Source organism: Poecilia mexicana, unplaced genomic scaffold (genome assembly GCF_051168715.1).
Source record: "Poecilia mexicana isolate PSO_F unplaced genomic scaffold, ASM5116871v1 scaffold_2, whole genome shotgun sequence".
In the NCBI taxonomy this organism is placed as follows: Eukaryota; Metazoa; Chordata; class Actinopteri; order Cyprinodontiformes; family Poeciliidae; genus Poecilia; species Poecilia mexicana.
Window position 1 is genome coordinate 32,021,151 of NW_028263371.1, and position 23,439 is coordinate 32,044,589.

A 23,439-nucleotide genomic window follows, 5' to 3' on the forward strand; every position below is an offset into this window, starting at 1 on the left:
AGAAACACCTTTTATGTTTCCAGCAGTGTTCCACATCTGGTGATACTTTTTTTTAACCAGTTCTTTGCTCCTGTGAGGTCTAATTTTCAGGTTTCACAACAGATTCTCAATTGGATTAAAGTCTGAACTTTGACTAGGCCATGTAGGTGACAAATCTCACTCCATCATATCTCCATCCATCAGAAGTTCAGGGTAGTTGCCTTGCTGGAAGGGGGAAACCTCCACTCTGGTCTCAGGCATTTTCTTCAAGAGTTTTCCTGGATTTACCTCCTCCTCTCCTCCAAAGCGGCCTGCAGAATGATGCTGCCACCACCGTGCCAGCATCTGGTCTCTGGTCTCCTTTGTCCAGACCAGTGGAGGACACCAGTTGTCCTGTCCTCCCAGCAGGACTCATGTCCCTCTGAAACAAAAACACTTTGACTCATCAGTTGTGGTGATTTAAATCAATATAAATGATGAATTGTTTAAAGAACCCGTTTTTAAAATCACCTGGTGGCCATTTATAAACCTTTATATTCTTGGAACAACTAATTTCCAGTCAGTGTTGCACTATGGGTAATGTAGGCTTACCAAGTTCTACCAAATGGCTTAAGAGTTTTTGAGACCATCTTCAAATTATTAAAATTGATATAATTGTTTTACATTTAAATCCATTATTCCTTTTGCCATATAACATGCTTAGAGTTAAATAAGTCAGAAGAAAAGAAGATACATGTATGAAAGCAATGTTAGATGACAAGCACGCTTTGTTTTTATAAGAAAATCTTTAATTTATTTCATCAAAACAGGATAAATGTTCATATTTTACAGCCTGTCTCCATCTAGTGGACAGATAATGTCACTGCAGCAGCTGGGACAGAGGATCCTCAGCGTTTCTTCCAGGTGAACTTGCGCCGCGCTCCCTCCTGTCCGGGCTTCTTCCTCTCTCTAACCCGGGGGTCAGGGGTCAGCAGGCCAGCTGCAGGGAGACAACAACAAGCTGAAGCGAGAGAATTTGTTCCTCAGCAGCTGATGCTGCAGGCGGTACTCACCTTGCCTCATGGCCTCTCCTTCGCTCTGCGACAGGAAGCTGAGCAGTGCCCGGGAGATGGCGAGCCGCAGCGCCCCCGCCTGGCTGGACCTCCCGCCGCCGCTCACGGAGCAGTCTAGGTCAAACCGGCCCAGCAGGCCACAGAACTGCAGCGGGAACATCAGCTGCTCCCTGAGCCGAGGCAGATAGGAGAGACGGGGGTGGGAGTAACAAGGGGGGGACAGTTAGCTGAGCTCATTTACTGCCTGGTCCCGCTCCGATCAGAGCAGGTTCTGACTCAGCATGACCCGGTTCTGGGTGGTGTCTCGGCCTGAATGAACCCAGATGCTGACAGAGTCGGTTGTCACCCCCGCGCTCCAATTACAGCCGGCGTGACAACGGCTAGCAGCACACACACTCACACACTCAGTGAGCTGTGTAATTAAGTGACTAGCAGCAGATAAAGGAAGGCTGCCTTCCATTCCTTCAGGCTGTGGAGGACAAAAAAACATCCCGCTCTCCATTTAAAGGGAAACACAGTGAGAGGAGGCCCACCTGTCCTGCAGCACAGGGAAGTAGTGCAGGTGGTCTTGGCCGTTGACGGTGAGGCGTCCTGCGCCGCAGTCACGAACCACCACTGATCCCCTGGACGATTTCCTCCTTCCTGGAAGGAAACACAGATCAGTTTAACTCTCCTCTAGACGGTTACAGCTCCTCACAGTTTGTTTCATTAATACTTGATTCACCCGAGAGGGAAATCAAATGTCATAACTCAGATCGTCCACGTATCACGAGAGTCGTTGACGATGGTGATGCTGCGGACAGGAAGGATCTCCAATTGCACTTTGCCGTCCAGACATGCCAACAGCTCAGTATCCAGGCAACAAAGATGATATTCTACAGAAACATGTTCTGATGACATCATAAGCTCTGCTGATCCACCTCCTTTGCTCCTTTTTAGCCCTCTGTCTGGGACGAAAGCTGAGCAGAGAGACGTTGGGATATGATCTCACTGGTGAAGGATGGAATAGATGGTTTGAACTCTTTCCTTCTGCCTCTGCATCCATGAAACCTCATTTTCAACTCCCAGGATTTTGGGGTCAAAGTTCAGGTATTAAGTGAGCTTCTGAGATGCTAATCAGCTGTTCCCAGTTGGAAAACAATACCTTGTTGCCATGGTTATGAATCATAAGTGTCCTAAATTAAACAACAAAAGAACAGTAACCCTTCCAGCTGCTCAGCACCCAGAACTGTCTATAACGGTGTTTCTCAATCCTGGTCCTCACCGCCTCCCTGTCCTGCATGTTTTAGGTATTTCCCTTCTGTCACACACCTGAATTGTATCTCTGGGTGATTAACAGCCTTCTGCGGTACTTGATGGTCATGCAATCATTTGAATCAGCTGTTCTGGAATAGAGGCACATCTAAAACATGCAGAGCAGGGGGATGGTGAGGACCAGAGCTGAGAAACACTGGGTTAGAGCGTCTAAAAAAACAGCGACAATTCAACTAGGAATTGATGAATTGAAAAGAACCAATAAGGACCAGCTGAGCTGATAAACATGCTGCCACCACAAGACGCGCATAAAAGTTGGAAACATTCTACAGTAAATGGTAAAAATGAATTAAACGAGTGAAATGCTGGGGTTAGTATTTGTCAACCGTTGCCAGTCTAAAGTCTTCCTACCCTCTGCGGTGCTGAAGTCCACCCCGGCGTCATCCTTCTGCAGCGGCGGCACCACCTGATGCATGGACTGGGCCTCCAGCTGCTGGCGGTGGCTCATGACAAACTGCTGCTCCAGGCTGCAGCAGGGCATGGCCAGCAGGCGCTCCATCAGCTGGATGAAGTGCTCGTACTGAGGAGGACAAACAGCGGATCAGTCGGGGTCAGGCCGGGGTCAGATCACAGTGTCTGCTCTTACGTCCTGTCTCGAGATGGGCTCCACCAGCAGTGCCTCCATCTCCTCCTTGGTCAGCCACCTGCTGGGTCCCAGAGCGCTGCAGGAGACAGGAAGTGGGTTGGTTTTTGACAGACGGCTCTAATCTAAGAGAGGACAGGTTTCAAAACCAACATCTGCTTGGGCTCAGTCGGGAACAGTCCTTTGGCTCTCAGCTGGTCCTGGTGCTTCTCCACCTTCAGAACTCTGCCGTACAGATCCTGGAAGGTAGAGCAACCAGAGCAACGGTTAACTCACATTCTGCTGGGTCTGAGCACGAACCAACCCGGGTTGACTCAATTTACCTGAAGTATCTAAAAATTATTTTTCCTTTAATTTTAATAAAGTATTTTCCAATTGAATTGAAGGTCCATAATCTCTGTTTATTTAACCATTCTAGCACAGATTTATGTTTTCTACAATGATAATAGTAATTTATACCATTTAGCAATACTAATGCTAGCAACCTTGCTCAGATTTGTAGACTTTAAAAATCTTAGTCGACATTTGTCTTTTTTTTTGTGGCTTTGACATGAAATAAAAAATGGACTCATGATAGGACAGAACCTGACTCAGACACTGCACTTACATGCATGAGGGAATAGTAGGCCTGTTTGCCAGTGTAGAACAGGAAGTGGAAAGGCCGTCCATCTGGTCCCCACTGCACCGCTTCACAGGCAGGGAAACAAAGATCAGCTGACAGTTTGATGATGTCAAGATACTAACAGATCTGTGGAGGCGTCACCAACCTCTCTGCTTTGGAAAGATCTCAACCGGATGCTGCAGATGGAAAAAACCCAACAAAACATGAAGCAGTCTGCATTCATCCAGAAGACAAATTTCATTTGACCACATTATGATTTTTATAGTCGTCTGAAAATATGTTCGTTCTTCATCCAGTGAAGTTAAAAGTAATAAAGCTTCTCCTTGAAAATATTTTTCCCAAAATGTTGTTAAAGTAAATGTAAGCAGTTACTACCCAGATATGAAAGCTTATTGGATAAATTGTGATGATAAAAAACCAGTAGTGACGATAACATGGGTTTATCGTCAATATTTATTTTCAATATTTCTAGATCTAGGTCTAATTCTTCCATAGATTTCACTTGTAATAGAAAACACTCCATTCTCTTCATGCCCACCAGCACAAGCCCCGCCTCCAAAAAGAGGCGGTCCTTGTTAAGACTGTGTAGTCTGTTCTTTTCTTTGCTTCGTCTGAACAGGATTTCTTTTAATGCCGTTTTGTTTTCATGTTTTTTCTCGCTACCTTTTATTAATTCTGAATAAAATATACATAAGTATCACGAGGTGGAACAAAACTCAATGAAAATAAACAGAATTAGAATTAGAACCACAGAATTTTGTGGTTAAATGACAGAAAGCTGTTAACTATTTTCCAGAAAGGGGATTAGAGACACTTCTAACCACATTCTTAGTAATCAAAGTTTTATTCGATTGTGTTCTCAATACATCAAGAATGAAGGCCTAAAGAGGCTGGATTAACCAGGTTAGGAGAGAAATGTAAAGAGAAATAAGTGTAATGATCGACTGCATGTTGAGGTTTGAGGGTGAGATGCTGCAGTTTGTGGTGAACTGATAAAAGCTGGATAAAAGTGAAATCTTACCTTCATGAGGGGCCGAGCTCTCTTCTCAAACAAGCCAGAAGGGAAGAGGTAGGCGATGCTCCTCTGTGGGGGGAGGAAGAGAGCAAATAAAGATGAATAAATAAACGGTGAGGGCGCTGACGGGCAGCACGTCCGGAGAACACGGGTCGCAAAGCGTGACAGAAGAAGAGGCACGAGCTGCTGGCGGGTTCACGGAGAGGCAAGCCGGATCCGTTAGCGTGAAGCCGAAGGATAAAAGGCTCTCTGCGGACAGGGTGAACGTCCGATGGGTTCACCGTGAGTTCACCGCACGCCTGCTGTTAGCCAGCATCACTGCCCCGGTCCTGTCAGCTCGATTAGCGAAGCAGCAGGTCCTTTAAGGTTGTCACGACGACGGAGAGCAGCTAGATGGGTATGGGGGGAAACTGTGAAAAACGGCGGGGAACAGATGAGGACACACCTGCGCCTCCCTTGAGATCTGACAAAACGCAGGAGAGATCCGGGAGGAGCAGCGACGGAGTGCCAGAGGGGAAGCTGTCAGATCGGAGCGAAACTCAGCCACATGGGGAACACAGAGGTTACAGATGACAGAAAGACAGCTCCAGAAGGACAAAAGAGGCTCAGGAGATCATCAAAACTAAAGAAGAGATACAAGACATTCAATTCTAACTGGGGGGCCAGGGAGAAATGCTGCATTTTAAATGAAGGGGGGGGGGAGTGTTGATGGAGTTCTGAATAAAACAAAAAGTTTGTTAAACTGCGCCAAACAACTACTGATGATGTAGATGTTTGCAAAATCACTAAACTCTGATTTCTCCTGTAGACTAGTTGTGATGCAAGCCTGAAGAAGAAGCTGCAAACTGAAGAGGAGCAGTTTGAAAGACTGTCGGTAAACCATGGGGCGTTCACTGCCTCACATGAAAAACAAGAAAAACAACTAGAGAGGCTGTGAAGAACCCGTCAAGCCTCCCGGTTCCACCTGATTAGGACATTTAATTCAGCACTACTGATCAAACATCATCCATACACAAAAACTGACTGAAAATGTTTTTTAAAAAATGCAGCTTCTGAGCATTTAAGAATGACGTCTCAGCTGCTGGTTTCCCCCAATTGTTCTGTCTAGAGTTTTTCATGAAACAACTCCACCAATGTGAGGAGGTTTCATTTATTAGCTTCACATCAACACCAGGTTCTTAGAAAGACATCCACCAGGTGATGATGATGCCTTCAGGGACCAGACGTCCTGACTTGAGATCCGAGGAGCCGTCCCTCCAGCATGAGAACATCTCGATGAATTCCCCGGCTCTTCCTCTCCGTCACGCCTGAGGCGTCCCGACTCCAGGTCCCGAGCGCCGGCTGTCGCTTCGCTTTTCACACCTCCACAGACAGCTCTATTGGTTACTGGCGAGGGATGGAGCCACAGACACGCGGAAAATTGGGATAAATGTGTGGAAATTTAGCCAAACAAACATGTGGGGGGGAATGGGGGAGCAGGGTCCCTGGCATCAGATGGGGGCGGCCATGCCCGCCTGCTGCCAGGGACGACAGGTAAACATGAAACACCGCTACGGCTGGGAAGAAGAGGAGAAACACAAAGTCCAACTGTCTGCTCATCTGGGATCAACGTGTTGAAAGATCTGCTAAGATCAGAAATCGATCTTTTCAGAAAAAAATACTCGACACTCGACACGAACCAGAGAGTCAGTGCTTCATGTAGAAATGATAAACATATAAAATCCAGATGATCAGGTTATAAAGGAACCAGGATAGTTTTCTGGACCCATCATGACCTCTGACCTCCCACAGCATTGAAGAGAAAAATAAACCTTGGCAAGAAGTGTTGCCAGGGTTTATTTACAAATATATTGTAAAATTCTAATTATATATGGCTGGAACCAGAAGTTTACATACACCAAATAAAGATATGCATCCAGGGTTTTCCTCCCCGTCTGAACCAAACTTTTGTTTGATGTCAGAACCATCAGAATTATGTCTGTTTGCTAAAAGCCTCAGTAATGAAATAAGAAATAATGAATTTGATTATGCTACAGTTATCCTATCAGAGATCTCCAAAGCCATGATATCATCAAAGAGACTGTAATCAGGGCCGCACCGACTGCACTTTTCCGGTGGTTACTGAAATGTAACAAGCCTGACCTAGCGATTCCGATTTTAGCCGATACCAATATTTTTTTTGCCTGAAATGTCATTAAATATAGCAAGAAAGTCGCCGAGATGGCAACTGTAGGGTGACTATTGTTAACTGAAAACATGCAGATATGACCTGGTGGGCGGGGCTAACAGTCAAACCTCTCTCATGACAAAACGGTGGTTGATTTTTAGACTTTTGCTGAGGTAGATAAGATAAGGGGATAAGATCGACTTCACATGTAATTATCGACCAATCACCGATCTCCCAAATTAAGGAAATCAGCGATGATAAATCGCCTGACCAATAAATTGGGGCATCCCTAACACACCAATCATTTTGTATGTAGACTTCTGACCTTAAACAACAGTCGGACCTATTCTTTCTCTCATTCATTTCCAGGGAAATCTGTTGGCCTGCTTCACATAGTCATATAGATGTTCATCTGCTTCTTAACTCCAAAGCTGTGGATGTTTCCATAGTGACCAAACTCACGTCTATGTCCTCCTGAGTGAAGTTCTCTGGATCCTCTCCCATCATGTTGGCAAGGTGCCGCTTCCCGATCTCAAACTCCTCCACCTGCTTCTGAATGAACTCTGCGGTGAACGTCTCCGGGACTGTGGGCCCCAGGTTCTTCCTGCGGAGGGTGGGAGTCCCGCATATCTGCAGGGAAACAGCAGCGCTACTGTCATTCATTAGCATTAGCCTGGCATGGCTAAACATCTGTTGAGCATAAAGCCGCAGCCGAACTGGACCCGATAGATTCAGAAGTCAAACAAACCTCAGCTCGTCACCACACTTTGCTTAGATAACCTGTGATGTCAACATGTTTGTTATTTCAACGATTCGTTAAGCTAGTCTCGGATGACAACAGCATGCTAACACAAGGACGTCCATGTTTTTATCATTTAAATACATTACTTTTAATGCAAGGAGAACAGATTAACGGACTGTTAGTGCTTGTTTACCTGTCGGCAGAACTGCAGCGTCACTGGCCTTGTAGACGAGGCGAAATTTACACTTTTCCCAAATAACGAACCGACAACACGGGCACAGTTCGCCGCCATCTTTGGTGACGACAACGGCGGAAGTTGGTGTACGTCACCACTGCATATGATTTTCTTAAAATTTAAATACAACTAAATATTGTTGAATAAACGTATTTATTTCGTATGACTTTATTTTATTAATTTAAATAAAACTAAATATTATTGTACAAAATTATTCATTTATTTCGGTTTTTTCTAAAGTACAAATAATAAAATTCCATTTAAAAACACAAAACTCCAGGACAAGTAAATTAATTAATACAGTCCACAAATAAAATCATACATACAAAAATATTTTAAATATTTAAAACATTTTTAACATATAAAAAAGGGGATTTATGACACTGATGAGTTTTTAAATTTAAGGCAACATTACATGTAGAAATATAGGTTGACACACAAGGTCAAACGGGACATCTTGATACCAAAAAACGTTTAAATCATGATCAGTTGTTTCAAAACCTTTATGCCATTTGATGTGACATAACTGGAGAACAATCAAATCCATATGGGGAGCGGATGTTAAATTAATAAAAACTTAGTTTAAGGTGTTGACTACACCTTAAAGTAATATTTGGATTAAGCACTTTCTGATTGCCAATAATCAGAAAATCCAATGTACCTAGAATAAAATTCAGCTGTTCTAGTAAATTAGGCCACAATACCAAAAAAGTAACACAGCATAGAAAGAAGAGCAGAACCAAGTGGTGGCAGCATCATGCATGCAAGTCTGCTAATTGGAACAAGATGGTTCAAATTCTAATTCTAATTCTCAATGACTACCAGTCAGTTTTGATCTGAACCTTTTCGGTCCCTCATGGTGATGGTTGTGGATTTTATTTTCAACATCACAGCAAGCCCACGCATTCTTCCAACTCTACAACATTATGACTTCACCAGAAAAACTTTTGCGACGGGCTTGGTTCTGGGGTTATTCCAGAGCTAAATCTGGCCGAGATGGCTTGGATCTGAAAAACAGGGACACCAATTTGTTTAAGTCTGAGCTGTTTCTGATGTGAGCAGCCCAACACATGCAACTACTTTGTTGGTTTCTGCAACTTTAAAGTAAAGAACGGGTATCATGACAAAACTTTCATGCACACACACGCAAAAAAAAAAAAAAAACTTCACAATCCAAACCACATGACTGAGAGCCAGAAATCTGCCTGCAGTGACAAAAACAAGACAAATAAAATGGGATTTGTTGAGTCAAAGTCAGTGCAGTTGTTCCCAAAGACAGCTGCCACTTCTTAAATCTGAAAGGCAACACTCTGCATCACATCTCAGAATGAAAAACATGCGGACCACATGGTTCAGCTGAATGGTAAGAAACAAAGAACTCTAAAAGCCTTCATTGTGTTCCTCATTAAGGCTGTAAATAATAAAAAACCAACAAATTAATGTAACCTTGTTTGCAACCACCTGTTAAATGTACAACTTTAGTGGGAGAAAGTTCCAGGAAAGGAAAACCGTGACTGGAGCATACGGACGCTAAAAACATTACTGTCCACTGGTGAACACCATCTGTCTTCAAAGTAAAGCCACAGACTCAAAAACCCCCAAAAGGGAATGTATTGTAAGTGTCATCACAGAAGGATTTAAAAGGAAGTGATCGGTATGACTGATCAGAAATGACACAAAGAAAAGACTCAGGCGGTGTCTGCCAGACACATTGGCACAGCTAAAAATAATTTGTTTTGCATATGCAGTTCCATCCATGAAGAGATGGATTAACACATTCTGTGCAGATTCCTTAGAGGGAAACAAACTGCCACATCACCCGAACTTTACGGGTTGAAATTAGTGTAAACTTACTCCGTCAAGTTGTTGTTGTTCCCATGCTTTGCTTAAAATCACATAAAAAGTTTGTCTAACCACAATTAAACGTCATTATCAATAAAGAGAGTTCAGCAGAACACGACCGCACATTGCAAGGAATCGTCGACTGTCGCCACATATATCCACCTCCAGGAGGAATGAGTAAATGAAGGGATGTACAGTCTAACAGCTGCTAGGAAGAAGGACTTACAATAATGCTCCTTTATGCACATAGGATGCAGCTTATAACCTGATTAGCTGTTAGACTATCTATTAGCTTCAGTGGCAGACGACACATTAATTAGTTTAAGTAGTTGCTAACGTGTGTGGCTGTTCGAAATAACAGTTAATTTAGGTAGCAGTTAGCTTAAGCAGTTCTTCTGTTTAAGAACTGTAGTTAGCAGTTTTTAAGGCTACTGGCTACTGTTTTTTTTTTGTTTGTTTGTTTATTTTTGCTACTGGCTACTGTTAACCATTAGCTTTTAGGATAAGCTGTTGTTGCTTAGCAGATTGTTCACTTGATATGCTGCTGGTCTAAGTAGCTACTGTCTTAACTAGCATTTACCTTTAATTTGTCAGGTTGATAGGTAATTAACTAAACTAAGTTAAGGCAGTTACAGCTTAACCAGTTGTTAGCTTGATTAGATGCTAGCCTCAGAAGTTGCTACGTTTAATAACTAACTTGCTGAGTGTTTACTAGACTACCTAATGAGAATTTTTCTCTAATTCTGTCAATTATGATCAGTCTGACTGCTGCCTGGCCAGACATCTAAGTAGAAACTTATTTCACAAAGCCAAAATGTTAAAGCCCTTCTATTCCTTCACGTAGCCTCTGTCTGGTTCCTGAGGTTTGGACACCGGTTTTTCTCAGCAGAAGCAGCAGCAGTTTTTTTTTTTAGAGGATAGCGCCTCTTCCATGTTGTGTGTGTGTGTGTGTGTGTATGTTTTGAGTACAGTAGTATGCTGTGCTTACAGATCAATGTTGTGTGTCTTCACTTAGATTACTTTGATAGAGTTGGAACGGGAACACAGGGAGATTAATCAAAGTGAAGGGGCACCGACTCCCGGCCCGTGCCAGTCGATACGGCCGCGTGGTTAATTTGCCCCGAGGAGGGCTGTCGTCGGGCCGATGATAAACTGTGTTTGCCCCGTTTTTTCGCCACAAGCGCGAGCCTGCTCGCCAAGAAAAATAGTTTCGACCCGTGGTCTCTAATTCACAGTGGGGGGTGAGAGGTGGAACATTAATCATTCTTCTGTTGTGGCCCTTCCCTGACAGGAGAGGCTCCGTGGGTGAATTGGGTGGAGATGTTTTGTGGACACAGGTAAACCCAGCAGCAGCAGCATTTATCTGTTTGACTTTGTAAATATGTCAACAGCGCACTGTTAACGGGAAGCGGTAAACAGGTATGAACCCTGTGTGTATTTTCATTCTTGTGTGACTGAAGCGTCGTATGAAGCGCTACTGCGATGGCTCCCATCCAGCCGTTTCAGCAGATTTCCATATGGACAGCAGAGATTCCAGGACTAGAGAAACACAACAATAGGTGACATTGACCTCCCCTCAATATGCCTGATCCCCAGATTGAGAGGCATCCTCTTATTTGTACGTCTGAAACGGCGATGGAGCGAGAAATAATGGAGGATATCACGGCGTGGAGCTTTGCCAGGTCTGCTCCCTTCCCCTCCGTCTCTCCTCCCTGAGTGCTGGAGAATTGAAAGCTCCTAATACCAGCGAGTTGAGGCTTTGCTCCAGTCATCATTTCCATGCTGCTTTACGCTGATTCCCTAATATCCTTAGCGCCATGCGTAGGGATAAGCCCATCGTGCCGAAACATGGCTGTCATGCCTATAAACCGTTCACGGCTCTAAAGAATCCATTATGGCTGCTCCACAAACATGGGGACTCAAAGGGCCACTTTCCTCAAGCTCATTTAGTCTTTTAAACATATTTATTTACACTCAGAGCCGTGCTGGGGGAGAGCTACAATACCCTACAACACAACAAAACTGGATTTAACTTAAAGTGGTCATTTGAACCATAAATCAGACATTTATAACCTGCTTAACTTCATCCTTTCTATGATGAATGTACATCCTGTGGTGCTCACTGATCAGTATGTGGTTTGTAGGATAGGTCAGAGGTCTTCTACCTCCAGGAGGTATAGAGATACAAGTAGAAGTCAAAAGTCACTGCTTTTCACCCTTATTTTCCAGAATAATAAAACTCATTATCGACAAATAGTCGTGGTGCTAGGATTTTAGCTTTCTTAGCTTTTTTTCACCTCTTTTTTTGTAAATCCATTTTTATCTCGTCCATAAATCGCCCCCCTCCTCAACATGTGTGCACATCACCCCCACAGCATGATGCCGCCACCACTATTTAATAGTTAATAAAGTGTCTTTATTTGTGATTTCTTTCTGTGAGAAAATGTTAAATTATTCACTAATTTTTTGTAGCTCATTTCTAAAATACTCCAAAGAAATGCTTAGGCAGCTGACATATTAATGCTACTCGACATGCTATTGGCTGATATTTGTAAAGCATCTAATCCAAGAGCACCATTTATTTTTCCTTGTAGCTGATTGGCTGAATGAGCTGGGATAAGAAACACTGAAGACGTTAGCTTCAGCTAACTGATTTCGATTGTGTTTACCAAGAAATATTTCTTTTTTACATATTTCTTAAAGCTGTTACCATGTCGTGACAGTTTATTAGACCAATCTCCTCCACCTCCTCTCTGAGCTCCTATTGCTACCTGAAGAAAAGCACCACTCTGAACAAAAACCACCAACCAGAGGAGGGTCTTATGCTGTCAGTCAACATCATGTTTTGCTGCTAGAAACAAATGACCGTTACAGGAAAACAGTTTATCCGCCGTCATCTGTGCCCATGCTAACTAGTCCAGCATTCACAACAAGTTCTGCTGATAGGGGAAAAAACTGAAGTGGTAGCAGAGAGTAGCAGAGAAGGGAGGATGAGCAGCAGCATACAAGCTTGTGATTGACAGCTTAAATGTCTGATTTATGGTTCATACCGTCACATGGTGTGTGAGACAGTATGAGTGTGTTGGGGTGCCGCCGCGCTGCCAAATATGTAGAAAAATATATTTCTTAATAAAAGTTACATGCTGCAGCTTCAGTGTGTATTATGGTATATTTGGTGTTTGAACTACTTGGATCCAGAACGGTTCTGTTCTCACTGAAACCAGGAAGATGGAGCACATCGCAACAATGTTTGGATAACAATTCTTTCTTGTTATTTAATTTCCCTTTGGGGCCAATAAAGTATTTTTGAATTTGAATCTAAAGTCCTTCCACTGGCTCCCTGGTCAAACCTTCCACAACTCTTAGGTCTTCTGGTCTGCTCTGCATCCAGAACCAAACCTGAACATGGACAAGTTTTCATTACTTCCCTTCATTTTGCTGCTGTAATGTAATGTAATTTATTTGTTGCTTTATGTTTTAATGGTGTGAAATCACGTTGACCTAGCTTGCTACTGTTCTACACTAATAAACTTGATGATGAAACAAACAGTCCTTCTTTAACAAGGGTCTCGAGTATTCACGGAGTTTAGTTGTGACCCCTGACCCCTGAGAACAGCGGGGGTCACTGCGGCCTCTCCGATCCTCCAACCTGCAGCAGCAGTTTGTTGTTTCAAATCAACATCTGCTCAGTGAGAGGCAAACCAACTTAAACGCCACGCTTTCCTTTCTGTCAGGAATAACTTCATCCCCTTCTTATTCACACACACTCACACACACGCTGATTATCAACAAGTATGGCCATTGAGTGGAAATTAATTTGCCAGTGGTAATGAATAGAGACGTTTTGCTGAGGAGCGTAAAAACAGCTGAGCTGCCAGCGATTACCTGCTGGAATCAGCCTTCATCAATATCAGGATAATTACAAAGCGCTCCTGGCATGGCGTGAAATGAGCGGAGCGTGCAACAGATTGGGCAGTGACCAGAGATGTCTGCAGGTATTAGCTTCCTTCTCCTCTATGGACTTCTCATGGAGCCAACGTCACCAAAAGTTCTTTGAGAATCTAATATTTGAGAAGCCGTGTTACAGTCACAACGAGGTGAATGAAGGCAAAGAAAAAAAAAAAAACAGGGATAGGCGAGTGTTGGCCACGAGTTCAGATCATTGTTTTTCAAATGAGGAATTACTAAAACCTCCACATTTACTGGAGTTTCCTTGCTTTTTGACTCTTCGTCATAGTATAAAACACAAAAGTGGGTCATGAAAAGGCCTTTTTGTCCAGTTTCATGGCCATCCAAAGCAAAGCGCTGGACTGTAGAGACTGGCATAAAGTCAGATGTTGGTGTTGATTCCTGTCTTTCCCAGACGTCTCCCAACACGTCTCACATGGAACCACTTTGGCTGTCCCCCCCACTCCTCCCGTCTTCCTTTCTGTCCCCTCAGACGGAGGCAGGAGGCAGGATTGAGTTTCTGCTCAGACTGGAGGCTTTTCAGTCCACCTCTGGGATGAAAAGATGACTATTCTCTCTTTTTTCCCTTCGTGCGACTCTTTTTTTTCAGGTGAGAGGCTGAAAGGAAGGAAACTATTACTATTAGAGGGTGAGCCTGGAGACGCAGCTGCCGGCGCGTCGCGGAGGAAGACCCTCCAGACTACATGATGGGGGAGGAATGACCTCGTGCGAACTTCCGAAAGTCTTCACCTCCTTGGCCTGTTTTGTCGCAGTTCGTTTCCCATAAAGCTCTCTATGTGTGAAGCATGAACCACCCATGGGAACTGGGCTGGAAGACTGCTGTAATCACGGCCTGAGGTCGGTCCCACAAATAAGATCGTAAATTAAAGGGCTTCGCAGAAAGCCGCAGAATTCGGCTCGCTTGTAGTTTTTCCTGCTCGTCCGCCGGTGTCTGAGGATTTTAACTGCACGGACACCTACTGGTTTGAGGAGGCCGAACCCGAACCGGGCCCAGTGGGGTGGCTCTCTGCGGTGGAGGAACATTTACACGCTGGAGGGATTTTTTTATATACATTTTTTTCCTATGCTGGATCTGAAGCCTTTGGGGAGAAATTTGATCCGTCACAGAGAGTTTCATAAGGATGCCGGTGTGGCAAAGAGGGAAAGCTTTAAAAAAGCAGCGAGAACATGGTGGCTTCAGTGTTCACACCCTGGACTACATACTCAAAACGCAATCCAGCATTCCTAAGCTCAAACATCAGTTCTGGTGGATATAATTAAATGTAACCAGTTCCACTGTGCCAGTAGGATTTCTTGACATTTCCTCATTTTAGACTACAAGGAGGCTAAAAACAATCGTAAGGATTTCACCGTGCAAAGATATCAGGAAGCAGAAGAAGAAATTAACACCATAATCTACATTCCTGACTCAACTGGCGAGTTGTTAGCTGATTCCCAGACCGTAGGATGTTCTTAAAAAGAAACAATATAGTGAAGCGAGTAAGTGATGATAGTATCTGGGCCCAGCAGAAAACTGTGAATACCTCATCACTGATCCCAGGATCGGGTTACTATTTATAACATGTTGTAATGTCTCTAAAACCCCATCAGCTCCTGGGAAGCAGCAGACTGAACACGTTGAAGTCAGGCTTTCAGCCCAGTGCCTGGTCTGGTATCCTCTGTGTCTTCACTGGTCCACATGGAGGGGTTGGCATAAACTCCACAAAGACCTTCAACTTTCCACTGAAGCTGAAGCTAAGGTTACCTAGAAACGGATCCCAGTGCTTCTGGTGGAAGGTGACATTTTTCTTTTCTACATCTTTTCAATGTACTGTTTACATGAAGCTGAATTGTGACATGAAGTGTGACATGGATGTATGGGTGCAGACCTGCGCAGTAGTAAACCCCTTCCTAATCCATGAATGATGTCACTTCCTGTAAGTTAATATGCAGAGGAGAAGCACTGCCACCTTCGGGTTACGGATGAAAACAAACGATTAGGGTAAAAGGCTATAAAAGTTGATGCAACAGGACTTCTCCAGTGTTGAGCCTCCTGAAGGTCCATGGCTTCTGTTGTGGACTGTTTAACTTTGATCCGGTTGTTAATGAAGAGAAAGAAAACGTCTAAAAACTTCAACAGAACTTAAATTTATGCCTAGATTACTCGACTACTTGACTGTGCATGCAACGAGGCTGAAGGATCTCCTCCAGTGGACGCGAGGCACTTCACCAGCTGACAAATTGCTGGAGCGATTGAAGCGAAGGGCTGATTGCCATGTTAATATCTGCCATTGATCTCCTCATTGATCATGTGTCCCCCCCCGCCCCCACATTCCCACTCGTAACAAGCGTGACTGGGCTGATCTGAAATAAGCCGTATCATCAGAAGGAGGGGATAAGGATCGGTGGACGGGAAACCGCTGCGCGAAATCAACTTGAAAAAGGCCAGAGGAAACGGAGACAATATTAGAAAAAGAAAAAGCTCCAATCTGCTGATCAAGAAGGGCTGCGGGACTACCGCTGGGCTCTTTAACATCTGGCCGGGCAATTTAGTGTGCTCTGACGACTGGAAAGGTTAAACCACTAAAATCTAATATTTGCCTAGAGGGGGTCAGGCCACTGCAATTACAAGCTACAATCGGCAGGGCTAATCAGCTAGTAGCGCGTACCGGGGTTAAGCTGGCCAAATAAGCCCTGATCACAAGCGCTGTTCTCTGCTTCTCCTGTTTACTTATTAAACCCTGTTCTCATGTTCAAGCCTCCCCCCCCCACCCCATCTCCCACCCTCTGTTAAAGCACTAGGGAGTAAATTTAGCTCCTTTTTTTTAAGTGGGACTGAGACTAGCGGCTGCGTTAATCAGTATCTGCGGCCCTTTTTTTGTTGCGAAATGATCTCAAATTACTTTCCTCCAAATCTGGCAGGCATTAACACCTCAGGAAGGGATGGGGGTTGTGGGGAGGGGGGTGGGTGGGGGCTCTGCATCCCGAGGAGGGCCAGCAGAGCGATGTGTGCTGTTTACACGGCTGCTCTTTGACATATACACACACACACACACACACACGCACGCACATCTCCCTAACTGACTGAGGATCAAGTGCAGGATTAGGGGATAATATATCAGAACTGTCTCCCAGCAAAGCTCAGGGAACAATTACTGGTAATTAAATATGTGCCAGTTGCTGGAAATGATAATTATGTCCTTCGTGTATAACACCAATTAATTACTTTTATTTCGCCAAGCAAAGCTCTTAAAGTGGGAAGCGGCTGGAGCCGTGTCAGAGAGCGAGAGCCTGCCTCTGAGTTCAGCTGATGCTGCCGTTTTCCCGCTCCGGTCGCAAGCATCAAAAACAGGAAGTCCGATCCGAATTCGCCGTGACAACCCCGAAATGCTGGGGAACGTGATGGTGGCGGTGTCATGTTGTGGGGATGTCAGAGGTCATTCGGCGGAACTGCGTGGTGCAGAAAACACAATAAGGTTCTCACTCAGGCTGGATGACAACAAAAGGAGTCTCCTCCTGTCTACCTTCCTGTCTTGCTTTCTAGTTTCACGTCTGTATTGAAAGTGATTAGCGTTTGATTTTAAAGTGAGCAAAAACTCTGGGATAATTACATGTCTGATATGAGGTGTTCAAATTTCCCTGTCTGCTAAAAATCATCTCATTTCTGGCTCCACACACTGAAATATTTAAGTAAAAATCCATCGTAGTTGTCCTAAATTGAGAACTGTTTCATTCATTTATTATGTTAAGATAAAAAATACAAAGTTCTGTTTTTATTTTACTTTTTTTTATTATAAAAGCATAAAATGTATTTATTGGCCAACCTAGATTAAAATAAATAAATTCATATTTAAGCACATGAAGAAGTCAGGTCCTAAAGAGACTTTCTGCAGTAAAGCATGTTGTGACCAGAGATTGGTAGAGAACCTAAAAATTATACTCAAGTAACAGCAGCTCTACTTCAACATATTTTTACTCGAGGTAAAAAGTATCCATCCAGGAATATACTCAAGAGTAAAAAAAGTATTTGGTAAAAAGTCTACTCAAGTACCGAAAAACTGATCAAATTATCAATCATTTAATATGTAAAAATTACATCTTCAGACAGACTAAAATAAAAAGTTAAGTGGAAATGTTGGTATTTTAAGGACTAAAATGTCAATAATTCAGATAAGTAACAAAATATAACAAAATCAGGCAAAAGAACATTTTTCAAAATCAGTTTCTTTCAATAATTTTTTTTTATAAAACTTTAACAAAAACTGCATTTGTGTGTCTGTCTGGTGAACGTTTGGTTAAAACATGTTTGTTTTGAATTCAGTGGGAAGAGAATCCAGACATTTTACTCCAGTAAGAGCAGCGATACGTCATAATAAAACTACTCAAGTAAAAGCAAAAATAACAGTGAAGTAAAAATACTCCTGTTTTTCCCAAAAAGTCACTCAGGTAGATGTAATTGAGTTACTTCCCAACTCTGACTAGCCTGGAGAGCTGTGAATCCCTCCGGTCGGTGCTGGTTGGACCCACCAGAACTCATGATAAGATCAGCCGCCGACCTGATCCAAAACAAACCCAGGACTTTTCCTCTAACCAATGTGTAACCCAGCAGCCCTGCAGCCGTTCATCAGTCACGTATTAAACCCACAGCCTAGCAATGGTTACCCCGCCAGCTCCTGTGAGCCCAGCCGGGCCCACGCCGGGCCGCTGCTTCTGGGTTAATCAGACACAGAGTGAGATGGCCCGGCCGTGCTTTCTCCGTCTTCTTTCCTTGTTTGCTGAACTCGTCGGTTTTTATTCCTGAACAACTCAGAGCTACAAAAACAACCCAGCTTTACTCTTTAAACACATCAGTGTGGATTTATAGTTACATTAGTTGTTTTTTTTTTATTTTATTTTTTTTTACAGAGCAGTTACTGCAAAGATAAAAATATTTGTTAAAAGTGGACTTTTACCCAGAATGATGAGCCGATTCTATTCCAGTTGAACACAAGTGAAGGCGAAAGAATCTCAACCATCTTTGATCATTATCAGACTTGCTGCTAATAATATTTTACCTGTTTAACTGAAACCCAGGTGAGACCAACACTGGATCATTTTCGAGTCATTTTGGAGGGTCCTATTCCAGACATTTCACATCTTGGCCCTTAAAAGTCACATTTTCAAGGTCCTCGGGTTTTTCTAAGTCTCAAGTAATAAACACAAACCAAAACTCTTCTTAAATCAGAATCTAGACTGGGAAGGTCAAAGGTCGGCTAGCAGCCTCAGGAATTATCCCAAACTAAGGACACATCTAGAAACGGTAAAGAATGATGCCCGTATGAACTATTTATCACTATTATTATTTCCTATGTGTTCCACTGAACCCTACCGAGGTTAAGTGTTGAACACACTTAATGTTGAGAGGTATGCAGTACCACTTTGTGTTGCTAACGGAAATTAGCGTCACAACAATAAGCAAATGTCCTTCATTTTCTGACTTGTAAAACTACTGTCCGTTTATTTCTCCATGTTTAAAAGTCACCAGTTTGAGACATTTGGGGGACCAGTTGGATTAGAATTGGCTCAATCAATTCAACTGAGCCTGGGCCCAGTTACGACCCGTCCAGCCTGGGAGAATATATATGGGGCCCACATCTACGTCAATTTACATCCATTGTGTACGCATGGGGCCAAACAAGTAGGATAGACAGAATCATCCAGAGGTTATAAAGTGATTAAATGTTACTTAAACCTAAAGTCTATTAGAATCCCATTAAAGATTCCATTATGTCATATGGGACTAAAAACTACACAATCTGAGAAGACATCTACAGATGTTTCACCAGGTTCTTCTAAATTACGCTTGAGGTTAAAAAGTGAACAAAATGTCTTCCAAGAAACCAAAGAGCAAAGCTCATCAGTGGGCCGGTAAAATGTAAAACTGAAATGACCGTCACCGGTTTTTAAAAAAAAATCTGTTTCATCAGAGGAAAGTGGCGCCTCATGAATATGAAGATTATTCTCTCCAGATTCATCTCAGAGTTGCTTTAGTTTCTTCAGACGTGGTCAAACATTTCCATCATCTTCATGAGCAGCCGCAGCTGGACAGACATATCGGCTTTTTTTTTTTTTTTTTAAATCTCAAGTGTTCTCATCACTTCTTTCTGGCAGAAACCAATTTTTTACTCTTCAACCAAAAACAGATGGAAAAGTAAAGGGAGGTTTAATGTGCCGTGTTTTATTGTCAGGAGTTGTAATGTTTCACGTTTGAGTCTAGAAAGGGCTTCAGTTACGAAGAGTAAATGTGTGTGTGTGCGTGTGTGTTGTGATGCAGTGTGTAAGGTTGAGGGTTAGCTTGTAGCGTGTAGCCGCCGTACTGCAGGAACCAAACGCAGGTCAATACAGTGGATCAGATGCAGATTGCGGCAGTGGGTGTGTGTTTCTCGGTGTGTGTCAAGGTGGGCCTTGGCCCCCTCGGATCTAAGCGCTATTGACAAACCCATCAGAGCCGGTGATGCATCGCAACCTCTCCCCCCACCCGCTGGCGCTGCGGGCCCAGCTGACATGCTGTCACCTTGGCAACTGCTGCCTGCTGGGACGGCTGGCGTCCGGCCGAGGAGAAGATGTCACCGTCGGACCTCCGCTCGTCCCCCACCCCGTCCCCATCGATCCATCTGCGGAAAGCAGATCAAATATTCACAGAGCAGGTTCTGCTCAGAACTTTCTGCTCCTCTCCAGGCTCAGTGACTCATCCCTCGAAGCGTTCCGGGTCTTTGGAAATGTTGGCTCCGACCCGGAGGTCAATTTCCCCGATACAGGTTTGGGAAAGTCAACCAAACGGACCGCACACTCTGCACACTTTTTACTCAAAATACAAAACCCTGACCATCTTTGTTATGAGACCGTCTTGAGAAAACAGAGCGTCTTCAGTCAGAGGCTTCATTCAGATTCGCTGCAATACAGACCACTACAAGAGACCTTTCCTGCCAACAGCCATTGCCGTCTTCAATAAATCAAGAATCTGAATTACAACTTTCCATTTCCCTTTGGGATCAATAAAGTATTTTTGAACTTGAATTTTGTGTTTGAAACTTTAACTTTTGCCTCTTTTGTCACATCATGTGGCCGATTGATGCAAAGCAGCACCAACTTCCAACGCCTGGTTTTCTAAATGTTTTGTCCACTTAACTCTCTGCTCATTAGCAGTTAGTCCAACTGCTAACTGGACTAACTGCTCCAATAGAGGTTTGTTTATATTAACTTCTGGGTAAAATGTTGCCACTTCTTTCTTAGTTTTTTTTTATATTGTTTATTTCCTTTTAACTCTTCTTCCAGTTTCTTTTTAAAGTCTGTTTGGCTGTGAACACAACAGTTTGACCTCAGTCACATGAAATAAGTCTAGATTTTGCTATATTTTTTTTTTCTAAATTTTTTTTTTCTTTCTTTCAACTTCCTTTCTGTTGAAAGAAAGTGAACAAAAATTCACACCATTATAGTCAAGTATAGTGGTGGCAGCATCATGTGAAGATTGTATTTTCTCCCCCCAGCAGGAACAAGGAACCTGGGAAGATGCATTGAGCCAATCACAGGAAAACCTGTTACAGGTTTCCAAGTTTAGAATCCTGTGTCAGGATGGCCAAGTCAAACCCCAGACCTACATTTACATGAGAATCTGTGGTGAGACTTGAACACTGATGTTTCATAGATAGAAAATGTGAATATTTTTTAGGTTCTAGTCGCGGAAACGAAGCGGAAAGTCGTGACTGGGCCGAAGGAATCCTTCACCGTTTTACAAACATCATCTGCTTTTCACTTTACCATATTCAGATCTTTGTGTTCCTCCGTCATCACAGGAAATCCAAACCTCTACGGTGACAAAAGTATTCACACCTTTGTGTGTTCACAAGCTGATGAAACGGAAGCTAATTTGATTCAGCAGAAACTCTGTGTCAGAGCTTCTCACAGGCATTTATGAGACACTGTAAATACAGTCATTGTTATAAAAGCGATGGTGTCCAGAAGCTCCTGTTTCAAGTGAAATAAATGTTAATCAGTAAAATAGTTGTACTATTTTTAAAAGCAGTCATTTAAAGTCTTACTGTGGAATAAAATATAGCAATACAGTCAAAAATGACTATGTGATGATGCAGACATTAGAAATAAATCAGCGTTTCAGAGCCTGAACAAGTCAAAGAATGATAATGAATCTAAAATAAAAATTTTACAAATACAGAGTTTTTGTTAAAAGCACCAAATATTTTACAGTTACAGCTTAGGATAAACAGAAAAAAAAGTTAATCACCTGCAGAAATAAAACGTGTTAACTCACCTGTTTTGTCTTTAAGTGATGAAAAAAATAAAAAAACAAACAACAATAAAAAAAAAACTTCCACAAAGTCCTCTGGGTTTGTCAGGCAGCTTTTAGGGCTGAAGCGGGAAGAATTGTGACTTCATCTGTCCACCGGGTGGCGCTGTAAGGCCAAGAAAGCAGCAGCAAGAAAAAACAGCATGTTCCCAAAACAGAGAGAATTATTATTATTTAGGAAAATGTTTGGATTATAAGAATTGGTATATAATGGAATATTTATCTTTCAATTGTTTAAAAAACCATATATATATATATATATATATATATATATATATATATATATATATATATATATATATATATATATATATATATATATGTTGATGCGTTGATTTATAGTTTTAGACAAAACTCCAAAAATGTATTTAGCTCTTTAAAAACGAATTCTGATTGCGTGAATTTATTTTATGAGGAAAAAAATTTGCTTAATTCTGGAAAACGTTTTAGGGCGACTGAAGCTCATCAGGGACGGAATCAAACCGGAAAGTTTGAACATAAATTAATCTGCAAATTATTTAACAATTTATCTTGCCTGTGTTTAAAAACAATAATAATAATAAAAAAGAAAGACTTAAAAAGTTGCTCAAAGTGAAGCGTTTTTTAGCTTTTAAAGTACACTGTGTTGTTCTGTCGCTCTCTGTGTCGAAAAACCCTGCTGCGAAACTTTTTATTTTAATTTTCGAAGTTGTACTGCAAAGAAATTCACTTGAAATTAAATTCTGCAATTTACAATAACGTCAAATCTCACCGAGCGAAAACTTGGGCGACTTATGTACGCATTTGAGGAATATCTAGAATATTTTCATTAGTATATAAAATTACCTAGAAAAAAGGCAATGACTCATTAAAGACGTTACTGGGATCACACAGATATATTTATATAAATTTGAATCTGCCAACTTACAAATTTTACCCACTTTTTGTTAAGGAGCGCCACTTTCCACATCCAACAGATAATCACGACTTGTTAATCAAAACCAATAAAATCCCTCCGACTCATAAAATAAAACCGCATCTAATAAAGGCAGTAAAAGGCAGGTTTTCGTCGCGTCCAACACGCCTGTCTCAATTCACACTCCCTCCTCCTCCTCTTTTTCTTTTTTTTTACCTGCGCTGCTCACAAAACCATGACCTTCACGATTTATGGAGGAAACCCCCAGAGTCGCGTCATATTTTCCCCTTTTTTCCCTGTCGCTCCTTCATCTTCCTCTTCCTGTCACAAAAGAGAGCTGACGAGCTGCACGAGGCCTGATAAGATCTGCTGCTCTTGGGCTGACCCAGAATTAGCCTGACGTAAAATATAAAGTTGTCAATAATAGCAATACTAGTCTTTCATAGCAAAAATAATGGGCAAAATGCAAATAAATATTTCAATTTATTGAATAAAAAATACACATTTAGTCAAATTAAATAATTATATATATATATATATATATATATATATATATATATATATATATATATATATATATATATATATATATATATATATATATATATATATATAATTAAATGTACACAGTGAAAGCTGAATGTTATTACACATTTTTAAATGTAAATAAAAATAAAGCTGTACAGATAAATAAGAGTAGA

General features: G+C 42.3%; 1 protein-coding gene across 2 annotated transcripts; it reads right to left on the reverse strand.

Annotated features, from left to right (window-relative positions):
• Positions 1–745: 745 nt before the first annotated feature.
• Positions 746–23,057, reverse strand: mrps9 (mitochondrial ribosomal protein S9). Of its 2 annotated transcripts, XM_088014764.1 has the most exons (12): positions 22,955–23,057; positions 21,808–21,949; positions 7,195–7,362; positions 4,572–4,634; positions 3,696–3,726; positions 3,536–3,615; positions 3,082–3,167; positions 2,932–3,007; positions 2,697–2,865; positions 1,565–1,673; positions 1,032–1,201; positions 746–958 (listed from the first exon to the last, which is right to left on the reverse strand). In XM_088014764.1, the coding sequence occupies exons 3-12, from the start codon at positions 7,237–7,239 to the stop codon at positions 867–869; spliced, it is 921 nt and encodes a 306-aa protein (XP_087870890.1). In that variant the 5' UTR covers positions 7,240–7,362; positions 21,808–21,949; positions 22,955–23,057; the 3' UTR covers positions 746–866. The 2 variants fall into 2 exon arrangements, with proteins under 2 accessions (XP_087870890.1, XP_014847068.2); XM_014991582.2 differs by lacking the exons at positions 21,808–21,949; positions 22,955–23,057 and adding an exon at positions 7,668–7,788.
• Between the last annotated feature and the right edge of the window lie 382 nt (positions 23,058–23,439).